This window comes from Calypte anna, chromosome 2, assembly GCF_003957555.1.
Source record: "Calypte anna isolate BGI_N300 chromosome 2, bCalAnn1_v1.p, whole genome shotgun sequence".
NCBI classification, from domain to species: domain Eukaryota; kingdom Metazoa; phylum Chordata; class Aves; order Apodiformes; family Trochilidae; genus Calypte; species Calypte anna.
The window spans coordinates 147,295,377-147,317,463 of record NC_044245.1 but is presented as its reverse complement, the minus strand read 5'-3'; the positions used below and the strand labels follow the sequence as shown (position 1 = coordinate 147,317,463).

At 42.4% G+C, this 22,087-nt stretch overlaps 1 protein-coding gene across 3 annotated transcripts in view; it reads right to left on the bottom strand.

Moving 5' to 3' along the window:
• Positions 1-2,419, bottom strand: part of DENND3 (DENN domain containing 3) — a 42,675-nt gene extending 40,256 nt beyond the window's left edge. For 2 of the 3 annotated variants that reach the window (XM_008502423.2, XM_030445917.1), the window contains exon 1: positions 2,261-2,419. In XM_008502423.2, coding sequence (XP_008500645.1) covers positions 2,261-2,344 — 84 coding nt within the window. In that variant the 5' untranslated portion in view covers positions 2,345-2,419. The remainder of the gene's footprint in view (positions 1-2,260) is intronic. The other variant, XM_030445918.1, reaches the window with a different exon arrangement.
• Between the last annotated feature and the right edge of the window lie 19,668 nt (positions 2,420-22,087).

Below are 22,087 nucleotides of genomic sequence, written 5' to 3'. Positions count from 1 at the left end.
ATAACAGTAATAACCTCTTCCCTTTCCCTGTGGGTCCTGATGACACAGCCCATTTCACAGTTACTTTTCACTGCCATAAGCACACAACAGCTGACCAGCAATCAACTCAATCCCACCTCATTTCTGTCACACAACTTGACACCCAGGAAGTCACTATAGAAGAAGAAGAAAAAACCCAAAACAAAGCAAATCTGTTTGGTGGTTACATCTGCATTAGCAGGGCCAGAAAACATGGTGCAGATGCTATAAAAGACAAGATCTGTACCACTCATTGTGGTAGCCTGATATAGAACCCAAAAATGGAGGTGATGGGAAGATCTGAGACAACCCACAGACAGCTTGCACATTGTACTTGCCAAATCAAACCTCAGCTTGATAGCTGAAGATAACTGAGGGGGAAAAAAGTCTTATCAAAGATGGCTGTATGATCCTCACTCATCTCATGCTTACAAAATACATGCTTCCAACACTAAAAAAAAGTAACCTCTAGCTGAAAATAGCAGCCTTTTTTCCTCTTCAAATTGAACTGAGTGACAATTATCTTGACAATAAGGACAACTAATGGGTGACAGCCCAGGAACTTCATAAGCTTCAGTACAAAACCAGATCTTTGAAAAATATATCCCCATCAACAGCAGGTAAGACTTTCCCTCCTTTCTGAGTGGGTTATATCACGTTGCTACTGACTTTATTACTCCATATTACAATAAAGTTAAGAATGCACAAAGGCACTTTCAAGACCAAAAATGTGAAGCACTATCAAGCTGTTTCACCTGTAAATATCAGAGGTGCTATTTTTCACTGAAACTTTGTTACTTTCTGTCAATAAGGTCTCTTCTTTCTACACTCAGTGCAATTAGACACAAAACATATTCCACCATTTCCTCATGCAGATAATGCTGCAGAAGGAAAAGGAAATGGAGTAAATCTACAAAGCTGCTTTAAGACCATGATTGAAATCCCAGTGTAACAGCTTGCAGGGACATTACTATAGTTAATACCGACAAGAGAAGCAACTTCTTTCCTGACTGATACTCTGTTTTATACCCTGATCAAACAAACAACTCAAAACCTGTGGTGCGATCAGAATATAGAAATGGGTTCTATTTTTTATAGCCAATTTCCTATTTGTTATTCTGAAGGGTTTTTTTTTTTTTTGGCAGCGATAATATTAAACTGAGCAGATGGAATGAAAAAGAAAATCCTCTTCTTTTGGGTTTGCTTCACACGCAGATGCTGAAACAACACACGCCGATTTCAAAAGCCTAATGGTGACATTTACAGCACAACTACTTCCCCAATTTCAACGTACACATGAATGAGATCCTGGAATTTGAACCTTTGCTTAGCTGGTATCACTTAAAGACACTGACATCAGCAAAAGCAGTCTCCTGAGAGAGTGAGCAGCAACAAGTTTAACAAAGACTTCTTTTATCTGACGCTATCGGAGCGCACAATCAAACTCAAGTTCAAGCAAGACAACGGAGTTCCCTGGATTGGGATTTTCACCTTGGATTTTCAGCACATGCAGTGGGCAGCCCACAGACAACTTAAAAAAAAAAAAAAAAAACACCCACACGTTCCAGCAAAGCAAAATCAGGACCAGGAGTTCAGTTGTTAATTCACAGGTGAAGCAGCTGCAGTCCTAAACAAATCATAAACCAGTTATTAAGAGCAGAAACCAAGCTGTCAACTTGTGCCCTATCTGCACTCCTCGGGTTGTGCCAAATCCAGAGGAGGAAACTTGAGGGCAATAGGGGGATTTAACCTCACTTTGTCCTAAGGCTACAAGTTACCAAGTTTTATTTCCCTATCTTTAGGTTTTATCTCCAAACAGAGGACGGGAAATGGGCTTAGCACCAAGTAAAGGACATGCGTTGTTCAAGCATTTTGTCGTCCCTGCTGATACAGAGCTACCTTACGCTCCTCATCTAAGCTCATAACCTTCCAAAGGGTGTAATTACTTAATGCTGCTACTAAATTAACACTACTTAGTTGATGAGCTCCTGTCAAAACAAGTTTTCTTCACAGCATTCGCGCTCTAATGCGATGGCAACAGCAACGAGGCCACCTCCGTAGTTTCCTCAAGTCTCCACGGGGGAAAAGAGGCCCGGGCAGGGAGGAGATGACCTGGCCCAGACTCTGTGGACACCTCAGGGCAGAAAACCGGGCTGACGGCAGCTGCCCCACGAACCAACCGGGGCACCCAGCCACTGGGCAGCAACAAACCCGCCCTCAACCTCACCGAACCCCCTCTCACCTGGACGACCGCCCTCACTCGCTCTCTCTGCACGCCGACCAGCAGACAGATCTCCAGCAGACCCGAGGGGAGCACGTCCTCCATGGCAGAGCGGGGCAGATGCAGGCGGGACAGCGGCTCCGGCTGCTCCTTCCCTCAGGGCCGCTCGGCCCCTCCCCGCGGGACGGAGCGGGGCGGGCAGCGCCCGATCCTTCGCACAGGCAGCCCCGCCCCCCCGGGGTATCTCGCACTGTGATTGGTTGTACCTCCCGTCGCTCTAAGAGCTGGGGCGAATCAGAAGGAGCGGATGGGCAAGGGCGGGGCGGAGCCCGTGCTGGGGCTGAGGTGGCGGAGCTGCCTCAGGGCGGGCGGGAAGGGGGAGGATGCAGCTCCGCTCCCTGTCCCGCTGAGTGAGACCCCGGGAAAAGCGTTTCCCGATCCCAGGGGGAGGTCACTGATTACAGACCTGGAGCACCTCACTTACAGGCTGAGAGAGTTGGGGTTGCTCAGCCTAGAGAAGAGAAAATTCCAAGGAGACCTTATAGCGGCTTTCCAGTACCCGAAGGGGCTACAGGGAAGCTGGAGAGGGACTTTTTACGAAAACACGTAGTGATAGGATGAGGGGGGAATGGTTCTAAGCTGAAAGAGGACAGATTTTGGTGAGGCATTAGGAAGAAATTATTCTCCTGTGAGGGTGGTGAGACCCTGGCCCAGGTTGCCCAGTTGTGGCTGCCCCATTCCTGGCAGGTTGGATGGGGCAATCTGGTTCTAGTAGGAGGTGTCTTTGCCTATGACAAGGGGTTGGAACTAGTTGATGTTTAGGGATCCTTTTAAACTAAAACCATTTGATGATTCCGTGATTCTCCCAACCAGTTAATTTCCCATTTCCCAGTGAGGCCATTGCCCCCAGGGAATCAGAATCACAGAATCAGCCAGGTTGGAAAGGAACCTCTGAGATCATCAAGTCCAACCCTTAATCCACTGCCACCATGGTTATCAGCCCATGGCACCCGCAGCCAGAGATCTTTTTAAAAACCTCCAGGGACAGAGAATCCACCCCCTCTCTGGGCAGCCCATTCCAATGTCTGATCACCTTCTCTGTAAAGAATTTTTCCCTAATATCCAACCTAAACGTCCCCTGGCAGAGCTTAAATCCATGCCCTCTTGTCTTACTGGTAGCTACTTGGGAGCAGAGCCCGACCCCCCCTGGCTCCAACCTCCTTTCAGGGAGTTGTAGAGAGTGATGAGGTCTCCCCTGAGCCTCCTCTTCTCCAGCCTTCTTCACCCCCAGCTCCCTCAGCCTCTCCTCATAGGGTCTGTGCTCGAGTCCCTTCACCAGCCTGGTTGCCCTCCTTTGGACCTGCTCCAGGACCTCAATCTCCTCCCTGAGCTGAGGGGCCCAGAACTGGACACAGGACTCAAGCTGTGGCTGAGTACAGGGGCAGAATCCCTTCCCTGGACCTGCTGGCCACACTGTTCCTGATCCAAGCCTGGAGCTGAGGTGCCTCAGGCTTCCCCATCACTGGTGCTTCTGAGAGGTGAGTGAGTTCGTGGCCTGATGGCTGGATAAGTGATGCCATTCCCTTCTCTTTGCTCCAGGTGACTCAGCAGGGGTATGTGACTCCCACTAAGTCTCCTATTTATCACTGATCACAGCTGCAGTGAACTGTAAGCACAGAGCTGACTGCAGACTGCACAGTGTTTTCACTGCAGTGTTCTCAATGGAGCTTCCCGTGCCACAGAAAAAGCCACTTGGGGACTCCAGGATTTCTTTTTGAGTTGTTTAATCTAAGTAGACAATGAGTCACTCTGTATGTATTGGCTTGGTGTAGCTGTTCACTGAGAGGATTGTGTTTCCTCTGGGATGGGTCCATAAAGAACCAGGAACTGCAGAGCAGAGTTTCTCTGTAACTGATGAGATGTAGTTTCATCACAACCACAAACTTTTTTTTTTTTTCCTTTTTTTCTTTTTTTGTGGACTAGTGTTTACGTGATTTAAATAAAGTAAAATCTCAGTATAAATGGCTCCAAGCTTTCATGAGTTTGTTATCAGTCCAGGGTTCAGAACAGACTTTTTCAAAAAGTATGAAGAGCAGCAGAAACACAAGGTGTGATCTCAATGGGGATTTTATTATCTGAAGTTTTTTGGTCTTGAAGCTCAGGATTGTATGGCCTCTGCTGTTCTCAAATAACTTATTTAGAGGAAGTCACAAATGCAGGATATAGGAAACAATGTTTATATTGCACTGACTAAAGAAGGAAATTCTTGAAAACCTGGAAGTTTAGGGATCACTTCTTCAAAGTGATAGAAGAAGACCACAGGCTCAAAGATTTATGTTAATTGAGGTCATAAGAGATTGTTAAAATTCTCTTGTTTAGCTTATGTGGGCAAGGCCAGAATCAGAGTGATTCCTGTATTAAATCTTTAAATTCTGGGTGACACCACAAGTTCCTGCAATAGGGATTGCTAACAATCACTGTTCAAAGTTAGATATCTCCTTTTTAGTTTCACTGTTTAGCTTAGCTTTGTGCCACTGGATCTTGTTCTGGTTTATCTGCTGTTTGAACAGATCCTTTACTACAAAAATATTTCTCCTTGCAGATTTCAAGATTATTAATCTCAATTTATTTTTAGGATACTATACAACTCATACTTTTAAAATTCTTCCCTAATCACTTCTGTTCATCTTTTGTCAACCCTTTCAAATTTTCTCAGTATTATTTTTGAATTATTAACAACAAAAATAAGCTTTACTATCACTGAATACACAGTGGTAAATCACACTGCTATTTCTAGCTGATATCCCCACCTAATTAAAACAGAGAAAGACTGATACATGAATCATTCAAAAAGGGTGTTATGTTTATTGGTTATCTACTATAACCTGGTATTGTTGTCCCAGGGTTATTACTTCCAACATGACAGTCCTGCATTTTACAGTCATTAACCTATGACTATGACCTAGAATTTGACCAGATTAAAAAAAAAAATTACAAATGAACTGAGGCTATTAAGCATCACAAGTCACACGGTAGTTAATTAATCTGTATCATGATTAGTTTCTGATTTATTTCCTCTCTTCAATTATAATTACTGGATGATTTTTGTTCATAATTAATGTAGCCCTCAAAGCATGGATACGGTGAAACTATTATCAAAACAGAACTGCCAGATCAAAGGTGCTTATGTGGATCTGATAAATTCTCAAGAACTCTAGAAGTGGAGAACCTTGCAAGCCAAAATAATTCTTGCAGAGAAGAATGCCTCTGTGCTACTAAAATATTCATATAGTTAAATAACTTTTAATCCAAAGAAAAATGGTCAACTGAGGAAGGAATTCCAGCTTTTATTATATATTTTCTTCTTGTAGATCACAAACACAGTAAATGCTTGTTTGTTTCTTTGTTAACTGATGTGGTACTCAGCTGCTGAGAGCTATATGCAGAAAAAACTGCTGATCTTGATATATCTTTAACATGGGCAAGGCTTTATCAGACCTGAGGGCTATATCTGAATAATTATAGATTCCTTTGACACAGAAATCTAATTCAGCTTCCAAATACAGTGTTTATGTTTTAGCTGAACTGCCTCTATTAGGAAGAGAAAATAATCTTACCAGTTGTGTTTGTTTGAGGTGATCTTTCTTATAAAAAGTAACCTTTGAGTCATGCAAGGAACCAGTGAATGGTATTCCCTGGAAACTGCTCTCAAGGAACTGAAATGAGCTGGCAGCTCTTTAAAGACATTATTCTTACAGTGCAAGAATTCTCAGTTCCCATCTGTAAGAACTCAGAAAAGGGAGGCAGGAGAGTAGCATGGGTCAGTAAGGACCTCCTGGTCCAACTGAAGTGTAAGAAGGAAATGCACAAGCAGTTGGAGGGAGGGACATGTATCCTGGGATGCCCAGATAGGTAGGGATGAGATCAGGAAAGCTAAAGGTATATTTAGAGCTGAATTTATCAAGGAATGCCAAGAATAATAGGAAGGGCTTCTGCAGCTATGTTGGCCAAAAATGGAAATTTAAAGAGTACAGATACCTCCTTGTGCACACAGATAAATAACACAGGAGTGCTGGTGAGAACCAAAATGAAGAAGGCTGAGGTACTCAACCATTTGTTCAGTTCTCAATGGTAATCTCTCTTCCTGCACCTCTCAAACCCCTCAGCCTCAAGGCAGGGACTTGGAGGAATGAAATCCCTTCCATTGTAAATGGTTCAAGACCACCTGAGGAATCTACAGGAATCTACCTGAGGGACCAGGGGAGATGCACCCCAGGGACATAAGGTGGTGCAGAGGTTTTCAAGAAGAAACTGAATAAAACCATGAGCAAAGTGGTCTGACCACAGGTGACCATGCTTTGAGCAGGAGGTTGAACTAGAGATTTCCTCAGGAGGTCCCTTCTGACCTGGATGAATCTCTCACACTCAGGGACTCTGTGGACAAATACAGAAAGGGCATTGACATTTTTTTACATAAAGGAAACAAAATGTTAGAATTCTAGCCAGCCAAGTACAGAAGATCTTTCACCAGTTGTACAGTCAATGACCTTTTAATTTAACTGAAATAATTTTCTGTGATGGAATAAGGAAATGCTTTGGGTGTCAGTGCAACACTTACTCCTCATCATCTCTATATTTCTGATAAGGAATCTGGTTGTAATTTTATTTTGCTGAGAAAGAAAAAAATAAACCTGTTATAAGTCCCTGGAAAGGGTAAAAAAAAAACAAACCAACAATCTAAACTTTATCACAGCTCCTCCATCTAGAGAAATGTAGCAACACTAAGCTGTCAGGGCTTGGCAAAGAACCAGAATAACTTGAGTGCTCTCAATATTAGAAACACTTTGCATTGTAGATAATGTGAGATATTCCTGAGGCTATAGGAGAGCTTATTCCTGAATCTAATCATTCTAGGGCCAGTTTTAGCAGTGTTTTATTTATGTGGAATTCATAACATGTCCCTCAAATCTTACTTGCTTAGTATGACATCTGTTACACTTCTATTTCTTATCCATCTGGCACAATCTCAGGCAGACAGAGATTTTGCAGCTGCTTTTATCTTAATACTAAGACTTTATAACAGTTGTACTTTTACTGCAGTGCTGTAAAAGAAGTGCAGATTCAGATTTATTGAAGTGGTGGGACAAGAGAGAGGAGAGGTGAATCAGTTCATAAAGATAGATAGATACAGATATAGATAAGCAAAATAAAATATTAGGTAGAACAGTTTTTGTGTAGCAGCTTCTTATATACCTCACCATAAGAAACCTTAAAATACATCAGCTTCATCAGCTATTCATGTTAGCCTAGTGAAACCCATACTAAAAGCCAAACTCTTCCCCTCTTGATCTTTTTTTTTAGCTGCGCCTACATCACTCTCTTTATGAAAAAGCAGCATATATAAAAATTAACTCTTTCAAATAAAAATCAATCATAGAATCATGGAGATCATTGAGTCCAAACCCCCTGCTATAGCAGGATCACCCAGGGCAGGACACAAAGGAACACATCCAGGGGGGTTTTGAAAGTCTCCAGAGGAGACTCCACAGCTTCTGGGCAGCCCAGGCCAGGGCTCCATCACTCTCACACTGAAGGAGTTTCTCCTCATGTTGAGGTGGAACTTCCTTTGTTCTGGGTTAAACCCATTATTCCTTGTCCTTTTACTGGGCACCACTGAAAAGAGATTGACTCTTTCCTCTTGACACCCACCCCTCAGATACATTAAGACTGAATGTAAGGAAAAAGGTTTTTCACCATGATTGGGGCCGAGCACTTGGGCAGGTTCCCCAGGGAAATTGTGTAATCTCCTTGTTTAAAGGGTTTTTGAAGCTTGTCTGGATGAGAAGCCCTGTGACCAGTTCTAACTTTGAACTTATTGCTGCTTTGAGTGAGGAGTTGTCTAGAGACCTCCAAGTATCCCTTCTACAACAGCATTTCTCTTTTATTCCATACTCAATAAAGCCCATATTGTTTTATTTGTATCCAAGGGAGATTTAGAAGTGCAGCAGACTGAGAACAAAGCTCAATAATTTGCATAGCTAAATTTATCATTTACATACAGGTGCACTTCCATATCACTGTGAAAGTAGTATATGTAAATATTGTCTGACATGACAAATCCAGCAGCTAGGCACATGTTGCTGTATCACGTATGACTGAAACTGGACTGAACATAACTTCTTGTAAATAATTAACTCACGTTTGCTGCTTCAAAATCCCTGATTTGCATGAGGAGATTGTGCAGCAACCTCTGCCCTGGGAGCAGGCATGCTGTCACATTGCACTTTTGCTAATATTGAAAAAGCCAAAAAACCAAAAAAACCCCTCATTTGACAGTGTCTCCCAACTGACTTGTTTTTTATGGTTTGTGTTTATTCCTCCATCACAGCTACTTCAGTTTTCAGTTATTTGAAGAGCTGAGAGAACATCCCATCTAAAAAGGTGAATTATTCATCAAAGGTATTTTAAGGAATAATATAATATGATATAACATAATATAACATAATATAATATAATATATACACAAAATATATAATACAATATTGTATATAATACAATAATGCAATATACAAAAATATATAATACAATAATACAATTTTTAGAGCAATTCAGGCTTTCTTTTCAGGCATAGCTGAACCTATTGCTATCTTTCCTTTCTTCAACTTCTCCTTCTTTCTGTGTTTGGAGAATTCTTCTGAGTTGTTTTACCTCCAATCTTCCAATCTTCTAGTGGTATATTAAAATAAAAATTATTAAAATATAACATTCCTGCTTGATGAAACAACATAACCCGACCTAAGTGGAAATGACTGAACATTATAAAAGTAGATTCGTATTCCACAGAGATTAAACTTGTGCCCAAGTTTCAAGTATCAGAAAGAGCAAACCATTTATGACAACTCTGACCTTCCTCGTGTAAGATGATCCTTCTAGAAGACAGCTGCTGGGTTTCTGTTTGGAGAAAACACACAGTGCCAGGAGCTTTGGTCAGCTGCCAAGTGCTGTTGTAATATGTTACAGGAGTGCTGGCGGTGAGTGTCAAAAGAGAAGGGTTTGGGGTTTTTTTTGTTTTCCCATGAGCTGTCCTGAATGCCAAGTCAGTGACTGACTTCTGGAGAGGAAAAAGAGTTTGTCATGTGAATTGGGGAAAGCTTCTTCTTCAGAGAAGCAGTGACTCAGCAATCCCTGCTCATGGCTGCTCCAACATTTTCAGCAGTGCTGTTGGATTCCTGAGGGTAAATTAGGTAAGAGAAAAATGCATAGAATTCCCAGGATTTGTATTGTTTGTATGAAAACCTAAAAATAGATATAGCCCAAGCTAGAGCTGGAAATAAAGTCATTAATTCTTCCACAGACAACTTATTTTTAAGTAAGACCTGGCAAAGAGAGAGACTTGAGTTCTCAGGTTATTGAAGCCTTGAACAACCATGCCAGTTCTGTTCTCAAGCATGAGTTATGTATCAGCAAGTCCCCTTTCTCCATCTTTTCTAAAATTAAGCCTTCAGCCCTCAGTTTTTTCTTCAGGATCAAGCCCACACAACTCATTATTGCCTTGCAACCTCAGACAGTAAATGCCTCAGGGTAGGAGGTGTTTCTCTGAGTTTTCCTACAGAGCAGGGCACTCATCCAAGGCATGGGGTAATTCACACAGTAATAGTGTCATAGCAGTAATAGTTTGCTTTCTGGTATTTCTTTGTTAAAATCCTGGCATTGTTTTGAAAGAAAGCTGGTTTACATCTTTCAGCAGTCTGCATTTTGTCCCTGGAAGTGACATTAATCCAGTTTGTGAAAGACATCATTCTGCATGGCCCCATCTTACACCACAAGAAAGGTGATTTTTTAAAAGTGTGCCAGGAATGTGTAGTTTGGCACCACAAGGTGAGGCATTCCCTTTCAGGCCTTTCTTCAGGCAGGGCAAGTTGCTCATAGGTCAAAAAGTTGATGAAACATGGATAGAATCCCTGGGTCTTTAGTGATGTGAGTGCATGCTTCTGGTAAAAGCTGATTCAACAAACTTTATTGTGACTTCCCTTGGCTAGAGTTACAAGAAAACAGCACTTTTTAGTTAAGAAAGCACAATGGTAGAGTTCATAAATGAATCTAGGAACTGATTTTCCTGACAAGTCTATTCATATTAATTCATAATATAATTAATTCATATTAATTCCTATTTCCCTGCGTTTTCTCATGGATTTAAGAAGCTTTTTCATGGAAGCTTTCTTACAGCAATTTGCTGCCAATATATTGCAGCACCAGTAGAAAGCTGACTGACTTGAAGAAGATATGATCACCTCTTCATAATGACATGCATGATTAGCCCTGCAAATCATGTAATTATGATAAAGATTTCAAAGGAAAGAAGGTAATTTGCTTACATACTATCTAGAAGCATTCAGTCTCTTGATGTGGAGGAAAACCTGAAGCTCACTGTGGAAGTCCTCAGAGTTACTCCAAAAAGACCAATCCAACTTACCTGGGAAGGAATCAGAGATCATTAATAAAGCAGTGTCAAGGAAAGTGTTACAGGGCACTGTGCTGCAGTAGATATTTGCAATGTGCTATAAAGTCTGCACTTCTTTCAAAATTAAGATATTTTAAAAGCAACAAATCATGTTTGAAAGAAAACAGCCCTCAAACTGAATTTCTGAATGATCTGGACTGATTTAAATCTTGTGCAAAAACAACAGCCAAGCCTTCTGGTTTGCTGCTCAGCCAAACAGCAAACCTTAAACACAAACAGCAGAAAAGCTTTGGCACTAAGCAGAATCTGTAATTCAGCACTAAACCAGCTATTGATTCCCTCATACAATATTTTGGTACTTTGATTTATTTTTCCTAACAGCTAGATCCTACATGTGGGCTTGAAACACCATTGATCCTTGGTGTCCCATGGATTTATGCCATAGTCCTTTCTCCAAAGAGCTCACAGAACCAACAGCCAAGCAACATGGGCTTGTTTTGTCTTCATTCTCTGAGTACAGATGGTGTTCAGTTCTGCTAAATTAAAATAAATCTCAGAACTTAAATATAACAACTACATCCTCCAGATAAGTGATTGCATAAATATGTGAATTTGCAGCCTTGCTTTCGTATTAATTCTAACCTCATCTCATTTGTGTCATTGGGCAATGTTATTGTTCACTACCAGTCTCATTTCAGACAGCAAAGCAAGAACCAGACACGTGCCAAATCTGATAATAAACCCTCCATGGCTACCTCTGTAATCTGGGACAGAGCTCTGCAAAGCTGTTCTTACCCCTCCAGCTGCCAGCAGGGAAAAGGGGGAAGGTGTGTGAGATGAAGGTTCAGAGGTTGCCAGCAAATCAGCAACAGCTTCTGATTTCTATTTTTCTCATCCTGTTTAAGGCAGAAAGAGCAAGCTTAACTCTTCATAATTTTCCCATTAGTTTTCTAGCCCAAGTCTTCTCCTTCAGTGAATCAGGAGGGCCATGAAGATGATCAGAGCACCTCTCCCTTGAAGACAGGCTGGGAGAGCTGGGGTTGTTCAGAATGGAGAAGAGAAGGCTCTACAGAGACCTCAGAGGACCTTCCAGTACCTGAAGGGGCTACTGGAAAGTTGGGGAGGGACTTTGGACAAGGGTATGGAGTGATAGGATGAGGGGGAAATGGTTCTAAGATGGAAAAAGGGAGATTTAGGTTAGGCATTAGGAAGAAATTGTTCAGTGTGAGAGTGGTGAGACCCTGGCACAGGTTGCTCAGAGAAGCTGTGGCTGCCCCATCCCTGGAAGTGTTCAATGCCAAGTTGGTGTAGCCTTGGAGCACCCTGGTCTTAGTGGGAGGTGTCCCTGGGCATCTCAGGGGGTTGGAACCAGATGATCTTTAAGGTCCCTTCCAACCCAAACTGTTCTATGATTCCACTCATCCTATTTCCCATGCCAGGAAGCACTGAGTCTCAGCCAGGCATCTGTCCTCACTCCTTAGGATGACAGCATTCAGATTGCCTGCAGTGATGGTAACCTTGAACTATCATCTGTACCTAAAAATCAGGGGTTTACAGATATCCTCTGGTTTCAGTCCTCAACATTTGTTCATGTTGCTTTCACCCTGTAGCTGTAGCACCACTCAAAAGCATCATGGAAAGACACAAACATTTTTTTCCTTTTGTCATGTTACAAGACAGTTTCTGACTTGCAGTGGGGGAGCATGCAAGTTTTCTCTGAAAGAAAAAGATCAGAAAGGAGGCTGGGGTGATCTTTTTTTTCAGTTCATAGTTTTCTCTACAGATTGTGTGACTCTTACCCTTGGCAGTGGATCTCAAAACTGGATCCTACAGAAGTCATGAGTACTTATACTCTAGTGGTACCTAAAGCCCTCAGGATCTGCTAAATGCAGTGTAAACTCAATTCTTTGCCCCAAGGAAAGAAGTCTCTGCCTCTCTGCCTTCAGTCTCTGCCTTTCTTCACCCTCATCGAATATTCTTGCCCCCAGGCAGAGGGGAAGCAGTCAATGGCAGTGTGAACATTCCCACTGCAAACCCTGTGGATGTCAATACTGATTTCTCTTCATTAACACTGCTAATTTCATGGCATTCAGCCACCCTCAGTAATGGATGAGTCTGAATTGCAAACTTGGCTTTAGTCTCCACTCTTGCAATCATCTACCCATCCAGTTTTTCTTCCTTTAATTGACAAAGAGAAAAGGTAAAGTTCTCATTCCTGGGCAATCAAATCTCATGTCCGTGTTAGGAAATTAAGCTAAGTAGGTTAGAAAACTCCAGAGAAACCTTCCAACTTGATTTTTAATTTGATTTTGCATTTTATAAAAGCAGGTGTGTGAGATGTCCATGTCTGAGTGATGTCTGTGAGAAGAGGCCAGGAGCTGCCCCTGTGCCAGACAGAGCCAGCTCCCAAATGGACCCACCACAGGACCCAGCTGAGACAGTCAGAGACACTGGTGGCATCTCTGGGAAAACATAAGTAAGAAAGAACAAAAAAAGCTCTGCTGCATCTGAGAAGAGTGAGAAAAATGGAAGGGGAACAATGCTGTAGACAGTACAGAAGGAATCAGGGGAGGTGGTAGAGGTGCCAGAGCAGAGATTCCCCAGAAAGATTTCTCCCCATGGAGAAAACCCTGGTGATGCAATTTGTCCCCCAGTAGCCCATGGAGAATCCTACTGGAGGATCATAGAATCATAGAATTGGCTGGGTTGAAAGGGACTTCAGAGATCATCGAATCCAACCCTTGAACCACCGTTGCGGTTCCCAGCCCATGGCACTGAGTGCCACATCCAGGCTCTTTTGAAATATCTCCAGGAATGGAGAATCCACTACTTCCCTGGGCAGCCCATTCCAGTGTCTGATCACCCTCTCCATAAAGAAATTCTTTCTAATATCCAACCTAAACCTCCCCTGGCACAACTTGAGACCGTGCCCTCTTGTCTTGCTGAGAGTTGCCTGGGAAAAGAGCCCAACCTCCCCCTGGCTCCAACCTCCTTTCAGGGAGTTGGAGAGAGTGATGAGGTCTCCCCTGAGCCTCCTCTTCTCCTGCCTGAACACCCCCAGCTCCCTCAGCCTCTCCTCATAGGATCTGTGCTGTATCCCTTCACCAGCCTAGTTGTCCTCCTTTGGACCTGCTCCAGGACCTCAATCTCCTTCCTGAACTGAGGGGCCCAGAACTGGACACAGGACTCACGGTGTGGCCTCACCAGGGCTGAGTACAGGGGCAGAATCCCTTCCCTGGACCTGCTGGCCACGCTGTTCCTGATCCAGGCCAGGATGCCATTGGCCTTCTTGGCTACCTGGGCACATTGCTGGCTCATGTTCAGCTTCCTGTCAATCCAGACTCCCAGGTCCCTTTCTGCCTGGCTGCTCTCAGCCACTCTGTGCCCAGCCTGGAGCTCCCCATGGGGTTGTTGTGGCCAAAGTGCAGGATCCGGCACTTGGCCGTGTTGAACCTCATCCCATTGGAATCATCCCAACTCTCCAGTCTGTCCAGGTCCCTCTGCAGAGCCCTCCTGCCTTCCAGCTGATCCACACTCCCCCCCAGCTTAGTGTCATCTGCAAACTTGCTGATGATGGACTCGATCCCCTCATCTAAATCATCACTAAAGATATTGAACAGAACTGGGCCCAATACTGATCCCTGGGGGACACCACTAGTGACCGGCCGCCAACTGGATGCAGCCCCATTCAGCACCACTCTCTGGGCCCGGCCCTCCAGCCAGTTCCTAACCCAGCACAGAGTGCCCCTGTCCAAGCTGTGGGCTGACAGCTTTTTCTGGAGTAGATGGATATGCTCATGGGGAGCAGCTCATGGGGAGTCCACACCAGAAGCCCATGCAGAAGCAGGTTTTCTAGCAGGATTTGCAACCCATGGAGGACCCATATTGGAACAGTCTTTCTGCATCCCATGAAATGGACTCATGGTGGAGCAGTTCTTCAGTTACTGTGGGAAGGACAATGCTGCAGAAGGTGATGAAGGATTTTATGCTGTGGGAGGGACCCCATGCTGGAGCAGGGGAAAAGTGTGAGGAGCAAAGGGTTCAGAGTGAAAGTGTTTTGGACTGACCACAATGCCTGCTCCTCATCCCCCTCCACTGACTGGGAAGGGGGAGGTAGAGGAGTTGGGGATGAAGGAGTGAATTCAAGTTTGAGAAACAAGGGGAGGTGAGGGAAAGATGGTTTGAGTTCTATGTTTGTTTCTCTCCATCCTGTTATATTTTTAATTGACAAATTAAATTAGTTTTCTCCAAGTCAAGTCTGTTTTGCCTGTGGCTGTAATTGGTACGTGATCTCTCTGCCTTTATCTTGACCCATGAGGTTTTTTTTTCTTTTTGTCCCCCCACCAACCTGTTGAAGATGTTGGGTAGGGTCTGGCAGCCAGAGCCAAAACCACCACAGCAGGTCTTGAATTTTACAAGCAATTGCAGCCATGCCCTGAGCACTTTAAGCACATGAACAACACTACAGAATTCATATTGGGATTTATTTGAGTGTTAAAAGGCATCAGGCTCTGCCCTTTAAGGGTTGCACTGGATCTCCACCACTACCCAATCCCTTGAGCCTGTGCACAGCAGAGTTCAGAAAGAAAGGGTTGAGTTCTGCCACTCACAAGATAAATGCACATAAAGATACAAGTATCAGCTGTAAACCTAGACCTGAAACCACTGAAATAATGCTAACAGATTCCAGTGCCAATGATTTTTCTGTACACAGTGTTGAGGAAAAGATGAGTGCAAGAAAATCTTGCAGCAAGGCTTTTCTATTTATGGCTAGAGAGGCTACTTAAATGATTTGATATCACTCAAGCAATTTAATATTTTCCTTATTAGGAAACAAAAATTTCAGCTTTAAGTTCTTTGCTTTCATTGCTGAACTTTTGGGTGAACAAATACAAGTGTGATACATGAATATAACACAAAGTATTTCTCCACAGGGTTAAGAAAAACAAGAGAACCCAGGAGTAAGGGAATACTGAATGATGATAAACCAGAGTTACTTAGTGCCAACTGAAGGACTTTCATGCAAAGGTGAGCAGGAGTCACTGTTATCTCCCTTCCTTCAGTGCAGCTATTTTTTTTTTAAGTTTTAATCCTCTGCTCCTGTTACTGTCCACTTTTTTTCCAGAAGGAATTAAAAAAAAACAACTTCTGGCAGCACCAAGGATGGAAGGAATAAATACAAGTACAACTTGGGAAAAGCATAATTTATTCTGCTGCTGTTTATACATATTATCTGTTGAGAAAACCTACTTGGAATGTTTCAAAACCGAGCACTTGCAGATCAGACAAAAGGAAAGCTCAAACAACAGCAGCTGCAAAACAGAGTTAAAGGCCCAGATGACAGTGAAGGAATTAGCAATGCCAAATGAAGTACAGCATGTTAGATTTACAACATCAAATTGCAGTATACACCAGTAATAGCTGCATGGAAAGAACAGGAAAAAAACAGGAGGTGAGCTGGTAAAAAAAAGTTTGGGTGGAAATAATGATTTCTCCTGGAGAAGAGAGGGGAAATGCTGTATTATTATTGATGTTTTTAGTATGGCAGGTGTGACAGCTGTTTGTGACACACTATAGACACTCAAGGTCCTACTGGAAGGAATAGCAGTGTCTGTCTTTGTGTGCAGACATGCTGGATTCACACCATGAAACTCTAAGCAAAGGTGGAAAGCTCTGCTTTTGGCTTGTGGTATGGCCAAAAGTGGCATAAGAAAATAAATGTAACTCTCTTAACCAGAATTCCCCTGGCTCCCAAGACCACCCCCCAAGTAACCAACCCTGCAAAACTGGTTAAATTAGGGATGTTCCACAAATATTTGAGTTCTGGGCATCACTGCCACTAATTTTAAATGTTAACAGCAAGTCTTTTCCCTACACCCACTCATGCTTCAGGATGTAGATACAGCAGTATCTAAAGATGATCAGTTGTTGGTTTTTTTCTTAGACCAGAGATGAAGAAACCACTGAGAATGGAAGGAGTTTAGTGTGGATTTCAGCTTAGGTTCTTTGGTTGGTACCTAAAGACAGATGTGATAAACCTCAGCTTTACTGTTCTGATGCAAGTATAGAGATACAGAATACACATGGGAAGTTTCAGGTGTATTGAGAAGCATTTGCACATCTGCATCTTTCCTTTTACATCAGAGGAGAAAAAAATCCAACACTTGATGCCATCTACACGTTCAGTGCTTAGACTCTCATTGGAATAATTAAGATGGCAGAAAACTGCTTTTTTTTCAGCAGTTTTTGACTTGCAAATTATAGTAGCTAAGACTACCAAATGATTCTTCCTGAAAGATTGAAGGCTTCAGGGAGACCTTTTAGCAGCCTTCCAGTACCTGAAGGGGCTACAGGAAAGCTGAGGAGGGACTTTGTACATGGGTGTGTAGTGGTAGGACAAGGGGGAATGGTTTCAAGCTGAAAGAGGAGAGATTTAGATTAGATATAAGGAAGAAATTCTTCACTTTGAGAGTGGTGAGACACTGACATAAGTTACCCAGAGAAGCTGATGGCTGCCCCATCCTTGGAAGTGTTCAAGGCCAGGCCGGATGTGGCCTGGAGCAACCTGGTCTGGTGGGAGGTGGTCCCTGGGGGTGTTGGAACTAAATGAGATGACTTCCAACCCAAACCATTCTGTGATTCTACAATTAGTCCAAAGCTTACTGCTGAAATTATAACGAGCTGGATTTCCCCTCCCTGCCAGCCTGTTCATGTTGAACAGTTCCAGAAGCATTTTTCATACAATTCAGAGCAATGCTGTTAGTTGGCCACTCTATTATAGTTTTCACATTTAATACTTGTAGCTCTCTCTCTTTGTGACTGATCTCTGTAAGATGACAACCAGTTCACTTCTTTCTTCTCCACCAGGCAAACAGTGTTGACTGCTATCATGCCTTAACATTCAGGACTGAGCTCTCTGCTTCTGTTTCAACTTCTGTGCAGAAAAAGCAGGTATGATAGCTCCACAGGATTTATTTTTAATCAGCTTATCTGTTCCATAACAGATATCCATCTTGCTATCTTGCTCCATCTGTTCAAGGCAAACAAACATTTTGAACAGGACAGCTGAGAGGCTGGGTTAGATGTACAGAGATGGTCAATCCTGTTCTGTTTTCTGCAATTCCTGATATTCAAATTTAATAAACAAGGACTTCTTCCCAGCTCTGTGCAAGCATGAACTCACAAACATGTCTGTGAAGGCACAGGTAAGAAGCAAGAATTTCACAAATAATACATCTCAAAATAGTTATGGGGGCAAAAAAAAAGTGAATTCTTAACTTGGACTAGAAATTTTGAGCTAAAACTGCCTTGTGCATGGCAGCTGAGTTTCTTAACTTGGGTTGGTAACAAATGAATACTTATAAGGGAAACCTGAGGGTAAACCAAATCCCTTTCTCTCTAAAGCCCACTGATTTATCTTTATCTTAGTCCAAATGAAACACATACTTTCTTTTTTCATGCAGAGCTTAATTGAGGGCAAGCAATTTCAGAATTTTGACTAGGATTTTATATGTTGAGTTTGAAGAAGCTTCAGAGAAATTTTCACAAATGCTGTTTCTCTGACTGCAGCTGTATTAAATACAACTGGAGTTGTACAGACATTGTGGCTCCTTGGCAGTCAATCATCTCTGAGGAAGCTTAGGGGAAAATTACTTACTCTTTCTCTGAAAAACAGAAGTCAGATAAAATGATGGTAAACTGTGGACTTCCCTTCCCTAGCAGTGCTGATAACAGAAGTGAAAAACCCAATCATTTGTTTCTTGCCAGCATGGTCTGCAGACTGAAATCAAAGTCCTGTCTTCTCTGGAGGCTGTACTTGGAGTGAACTCTTTCCCATAACTGAGATCAGGGTTTCCCCCACTGGGAAGTACTCCTTTTATCTTCCTTTTTTATGTGCAGTATCTTCCAGCTGAGAAAACCCCAGCTCCTTTTGTCAGCTGCCACTTAACTCTTTGTAGCCCTGGTTCCAGATTCCCTGGGAAAAAACTATTTGATTTTCACTGAGATTCAAAATTTTAGTTTTTCAACTGCTTTAGTTTTCACAGAGAGTTAAAATATTTGGACTTGATAAAATATTCCAACACGTGTCCACAGCCAGAGAGAGAGCACCATGTCTGAGAGAGCCTGAAACCAGAGCTTAGGACTTGTTGAATGAGTTTCCTATGATGTCTACACAGGTCATCTACCCCACCACCTCTCTTCAGGAGTGAGGAAATATTTCCCATGTCATAAACTTCCTTTTTATTATAGAGCTATCAGAATTGATTCAGACTTGATTGTCTGGAAGAGGAAGCATGCTGTTCTTCTGTGGGGCTCCAGCTCTGAAGGTCAGGAGGAGAAGGAAGGAGTTATTTCAATTGGTCATGACAGAAAATATTCATTCAGATACACTCAGCATGTCAAGTGGCATTTTAAAAATCCTTTGAGGGTGAGATGGACACAGCTGCAGGCAACTGCTTTTGTCTAGGCAGGAACAGGGCACAGAGGGGTCACATTTGCTCAGGCCTGAATCATCTTGCACGGATGAAATCACAGTAGAAAGATCTTTCTAAAGGCTTCTGAAAAAAAAAGATTGGATTTGACAGCCTCAAATTCAGCTCTTAAAACTGGGACAGAGAAAACCTTACAAGTTTACAAAATACTAAGAAAAAAAAATCCTTGCAGTAATTCAAACAGATAGAAAACCAGAAGGTCTGTGTTTCAGGAAGTGTTTTAGCTGCTGTTGCATGTCACAAGTGACTGTAACTTCATACAAAGTCTTTTTCATAGGGGTGCCCCCCAGTTGCCTACATTGCAGACATCAGACCAGGAATATCCAGGGTCAGTGTGCTGTGCAAGGAAATGACTCAGAGGAGCCTCCTGAGATTAAAAGCTGGAGTCCTTTCAAAGTTATTTTCTGTTCCCAAATAACAGTTTGAAAGGAAATTTTGTATGGCACTGAGACATGCTTAAAATAAATGTTGATTTTAGATGTGATGCTTACTTCACTTGCTACCTCAGTTGTGCAGAGGTGGGTCAGCTCTTTGACAGTAATGTGCTGGCTGTCAGTCTTGCTGGGTATTTTAGTTCTTTTTTGCCATCACACAGGTAGGTAGCTCTCACACCCCCAGTCTTTTTCCTGCTGAAATTAATACACACGTTAGAAGTGAAGTCAGAGAAGCCACAACCATTCTAACCACTGCAAATTAAAATATAACCCAACCTGGTATGGCAGAGCCTGCAATTGCTAAAAGATTGCTTTGGTAATTTTCATGTTAATGACCTCCCCATCTCATTTCAGAAGGTTATGGCCTAGAGGCTTCCAATCTCTTTGCTCATTGCCTGTCTATAATCATGCTGCCTTTCTTTAAAATGATTCTAAGACTTTTCCCTGGAATACTTGATTTAACAATACTCCACTTTTCAGTGGTATTTAAACACACTTAGACACGCTCAGGAATTAACCTTCATAACCTCCATTATGAATTCATGGCTATCATACTTACTACACAAATTAGCTACTGTTAGATGTTCAAACAATCAATTTCATGCTTTCTCTCATGCTTTGGGCTTACAAAAATATTTACAGAGCTCTCTCATTAGCTTTTCTCAAATCCATCATTAAGATTCTTTTTGCCAGTATACATAAGCCCTGGCAACAGCTTATACCCTGCTTATCACACTGATCAGTATTGCTTCCCTCTTGCCTTGAATTCCCCTCCGTGGCTCTATCCATCTGTTATTTCATGTCTTACATCTCAGAAGCAATTTGGGACAGGATTACCTTTTCATTTCAGATTTTTTTTAACTGCTGGAGTCACAATATGATTTGTTTTCTGTGACTGAAATTCCAGTGCACAACATGCATAGCAGTGAACAAATGGGGAGGTGGGTAGGAAAAGGCTGACTGCCTCACCTAAAATACCCTCTGATGGATAGCAGTCAGGGTACTATCTATTTTTCTGTGTTTGCATAATTTTTTTTCCACAATTGTGATTCTTCTCATTACCAGGAGGAGTCTGAGCATCCTAGCAAGGACGAAAAATCAAATTAAAAAAAGAAAAGGAGGAAGATTGCAATAAGTAACTGTAAGGAAAGGAGTTCCTTAGAAAAGAGTTACTCATGCAGGTTTCTAAGAGCTTCAGCTGTCTGGCAAAGCTGAGATAAAACCTGCCATGGGTGCTTTTAACCACTAGGAGCCGTGTTCAGACCATCTGCTGCCCACATCGGACCCGGCAAATTTCAGCGCTGAGGTCAGGGGAATAATTCAGATCTTCTGTCACCCCGGGCTGCAACCACCTACACCTCATCCATCCTTGTGCTGGGGATTGCCAAGATCCCCAGACGCCCAGGAATGCTCCACAGGTCCCAGCCTGAGCTGAGACATGAGCTCTGTTAGGACATGAACTTGTACACAGGTACCAACCTCCAGGTTGGATTTCTTCCCAAGTCCCAGTGTGATCCCATCAGACCCAACACAGACAGTGTTGACAGAACTGGAGGGGTTCTATAGAATCTTACACCAAAAAAAAAAGAAAAAAAAAAATATATATATATAATTTTTTTTTTAAGTTGCAACATTTGCCAAGAGAGGGTTGTAAAGCCTTTGATTAGAGAGGTTTGTTCTACTTCAGCTAAAGGGCCCATTCTCCTTATCAAACATGGCCTGCCTAGCATTGTTAATTGCTATGGGTTAATAATAGACATTTTTGCCTTCAGTTTGTCTGACATTGGGTCTTTGGTTGTTTTAAATATTCATTCGTGCAAAGCTTGAAATGTCTCTTCTGGAGAGTTTTGCACTCCTGTGATAATCCCCATTTCAAACCTCAGATACCACAAATTTCTTTAGGAAAGTATCCTAGGTCAGCTGCAGAAAGACTGGAATATTGCTGTCCATTGCCTGTTTTACTAAACAGGCTTCAAAATACTAAAAGCTTAATGAAAAAGTCCAGATCTTTGTCACTTTTCTCAGTCAAACTTTGACCAGTCTAACCAGTTCATACCCACACGATTTGCAGGACAACTTCTCAAGCTTGTACAGAATTCAAAAGTTCAGGAGATTATTTAGAAATCAAACCTTTTATTTTCATTATCCAAGGTAGTATACGATAAACAATTCTGCATTTAAAAATGCATGTGCAGTTTTTCAGTTATCGTGGCTTTGACTTATTCTGGAAATTTCCACAGCACCACTACAGCATCTCATCTTTCCCAGCCCACTACAGATGGAAGATTAATTAGTTGACATATTGACATGTGATCATAGAATCATAGAATTGGCTGAGTTGGAAGGGACCTCAGAGATCATCAAGTCCAACCCTTGATCCACTCCCGCTGCAGTTCCCAGCCCATGGCACTGAGTGCCACATCCAGTCTCTTTTGAAATATCTCCAGACACGGAGAATCCA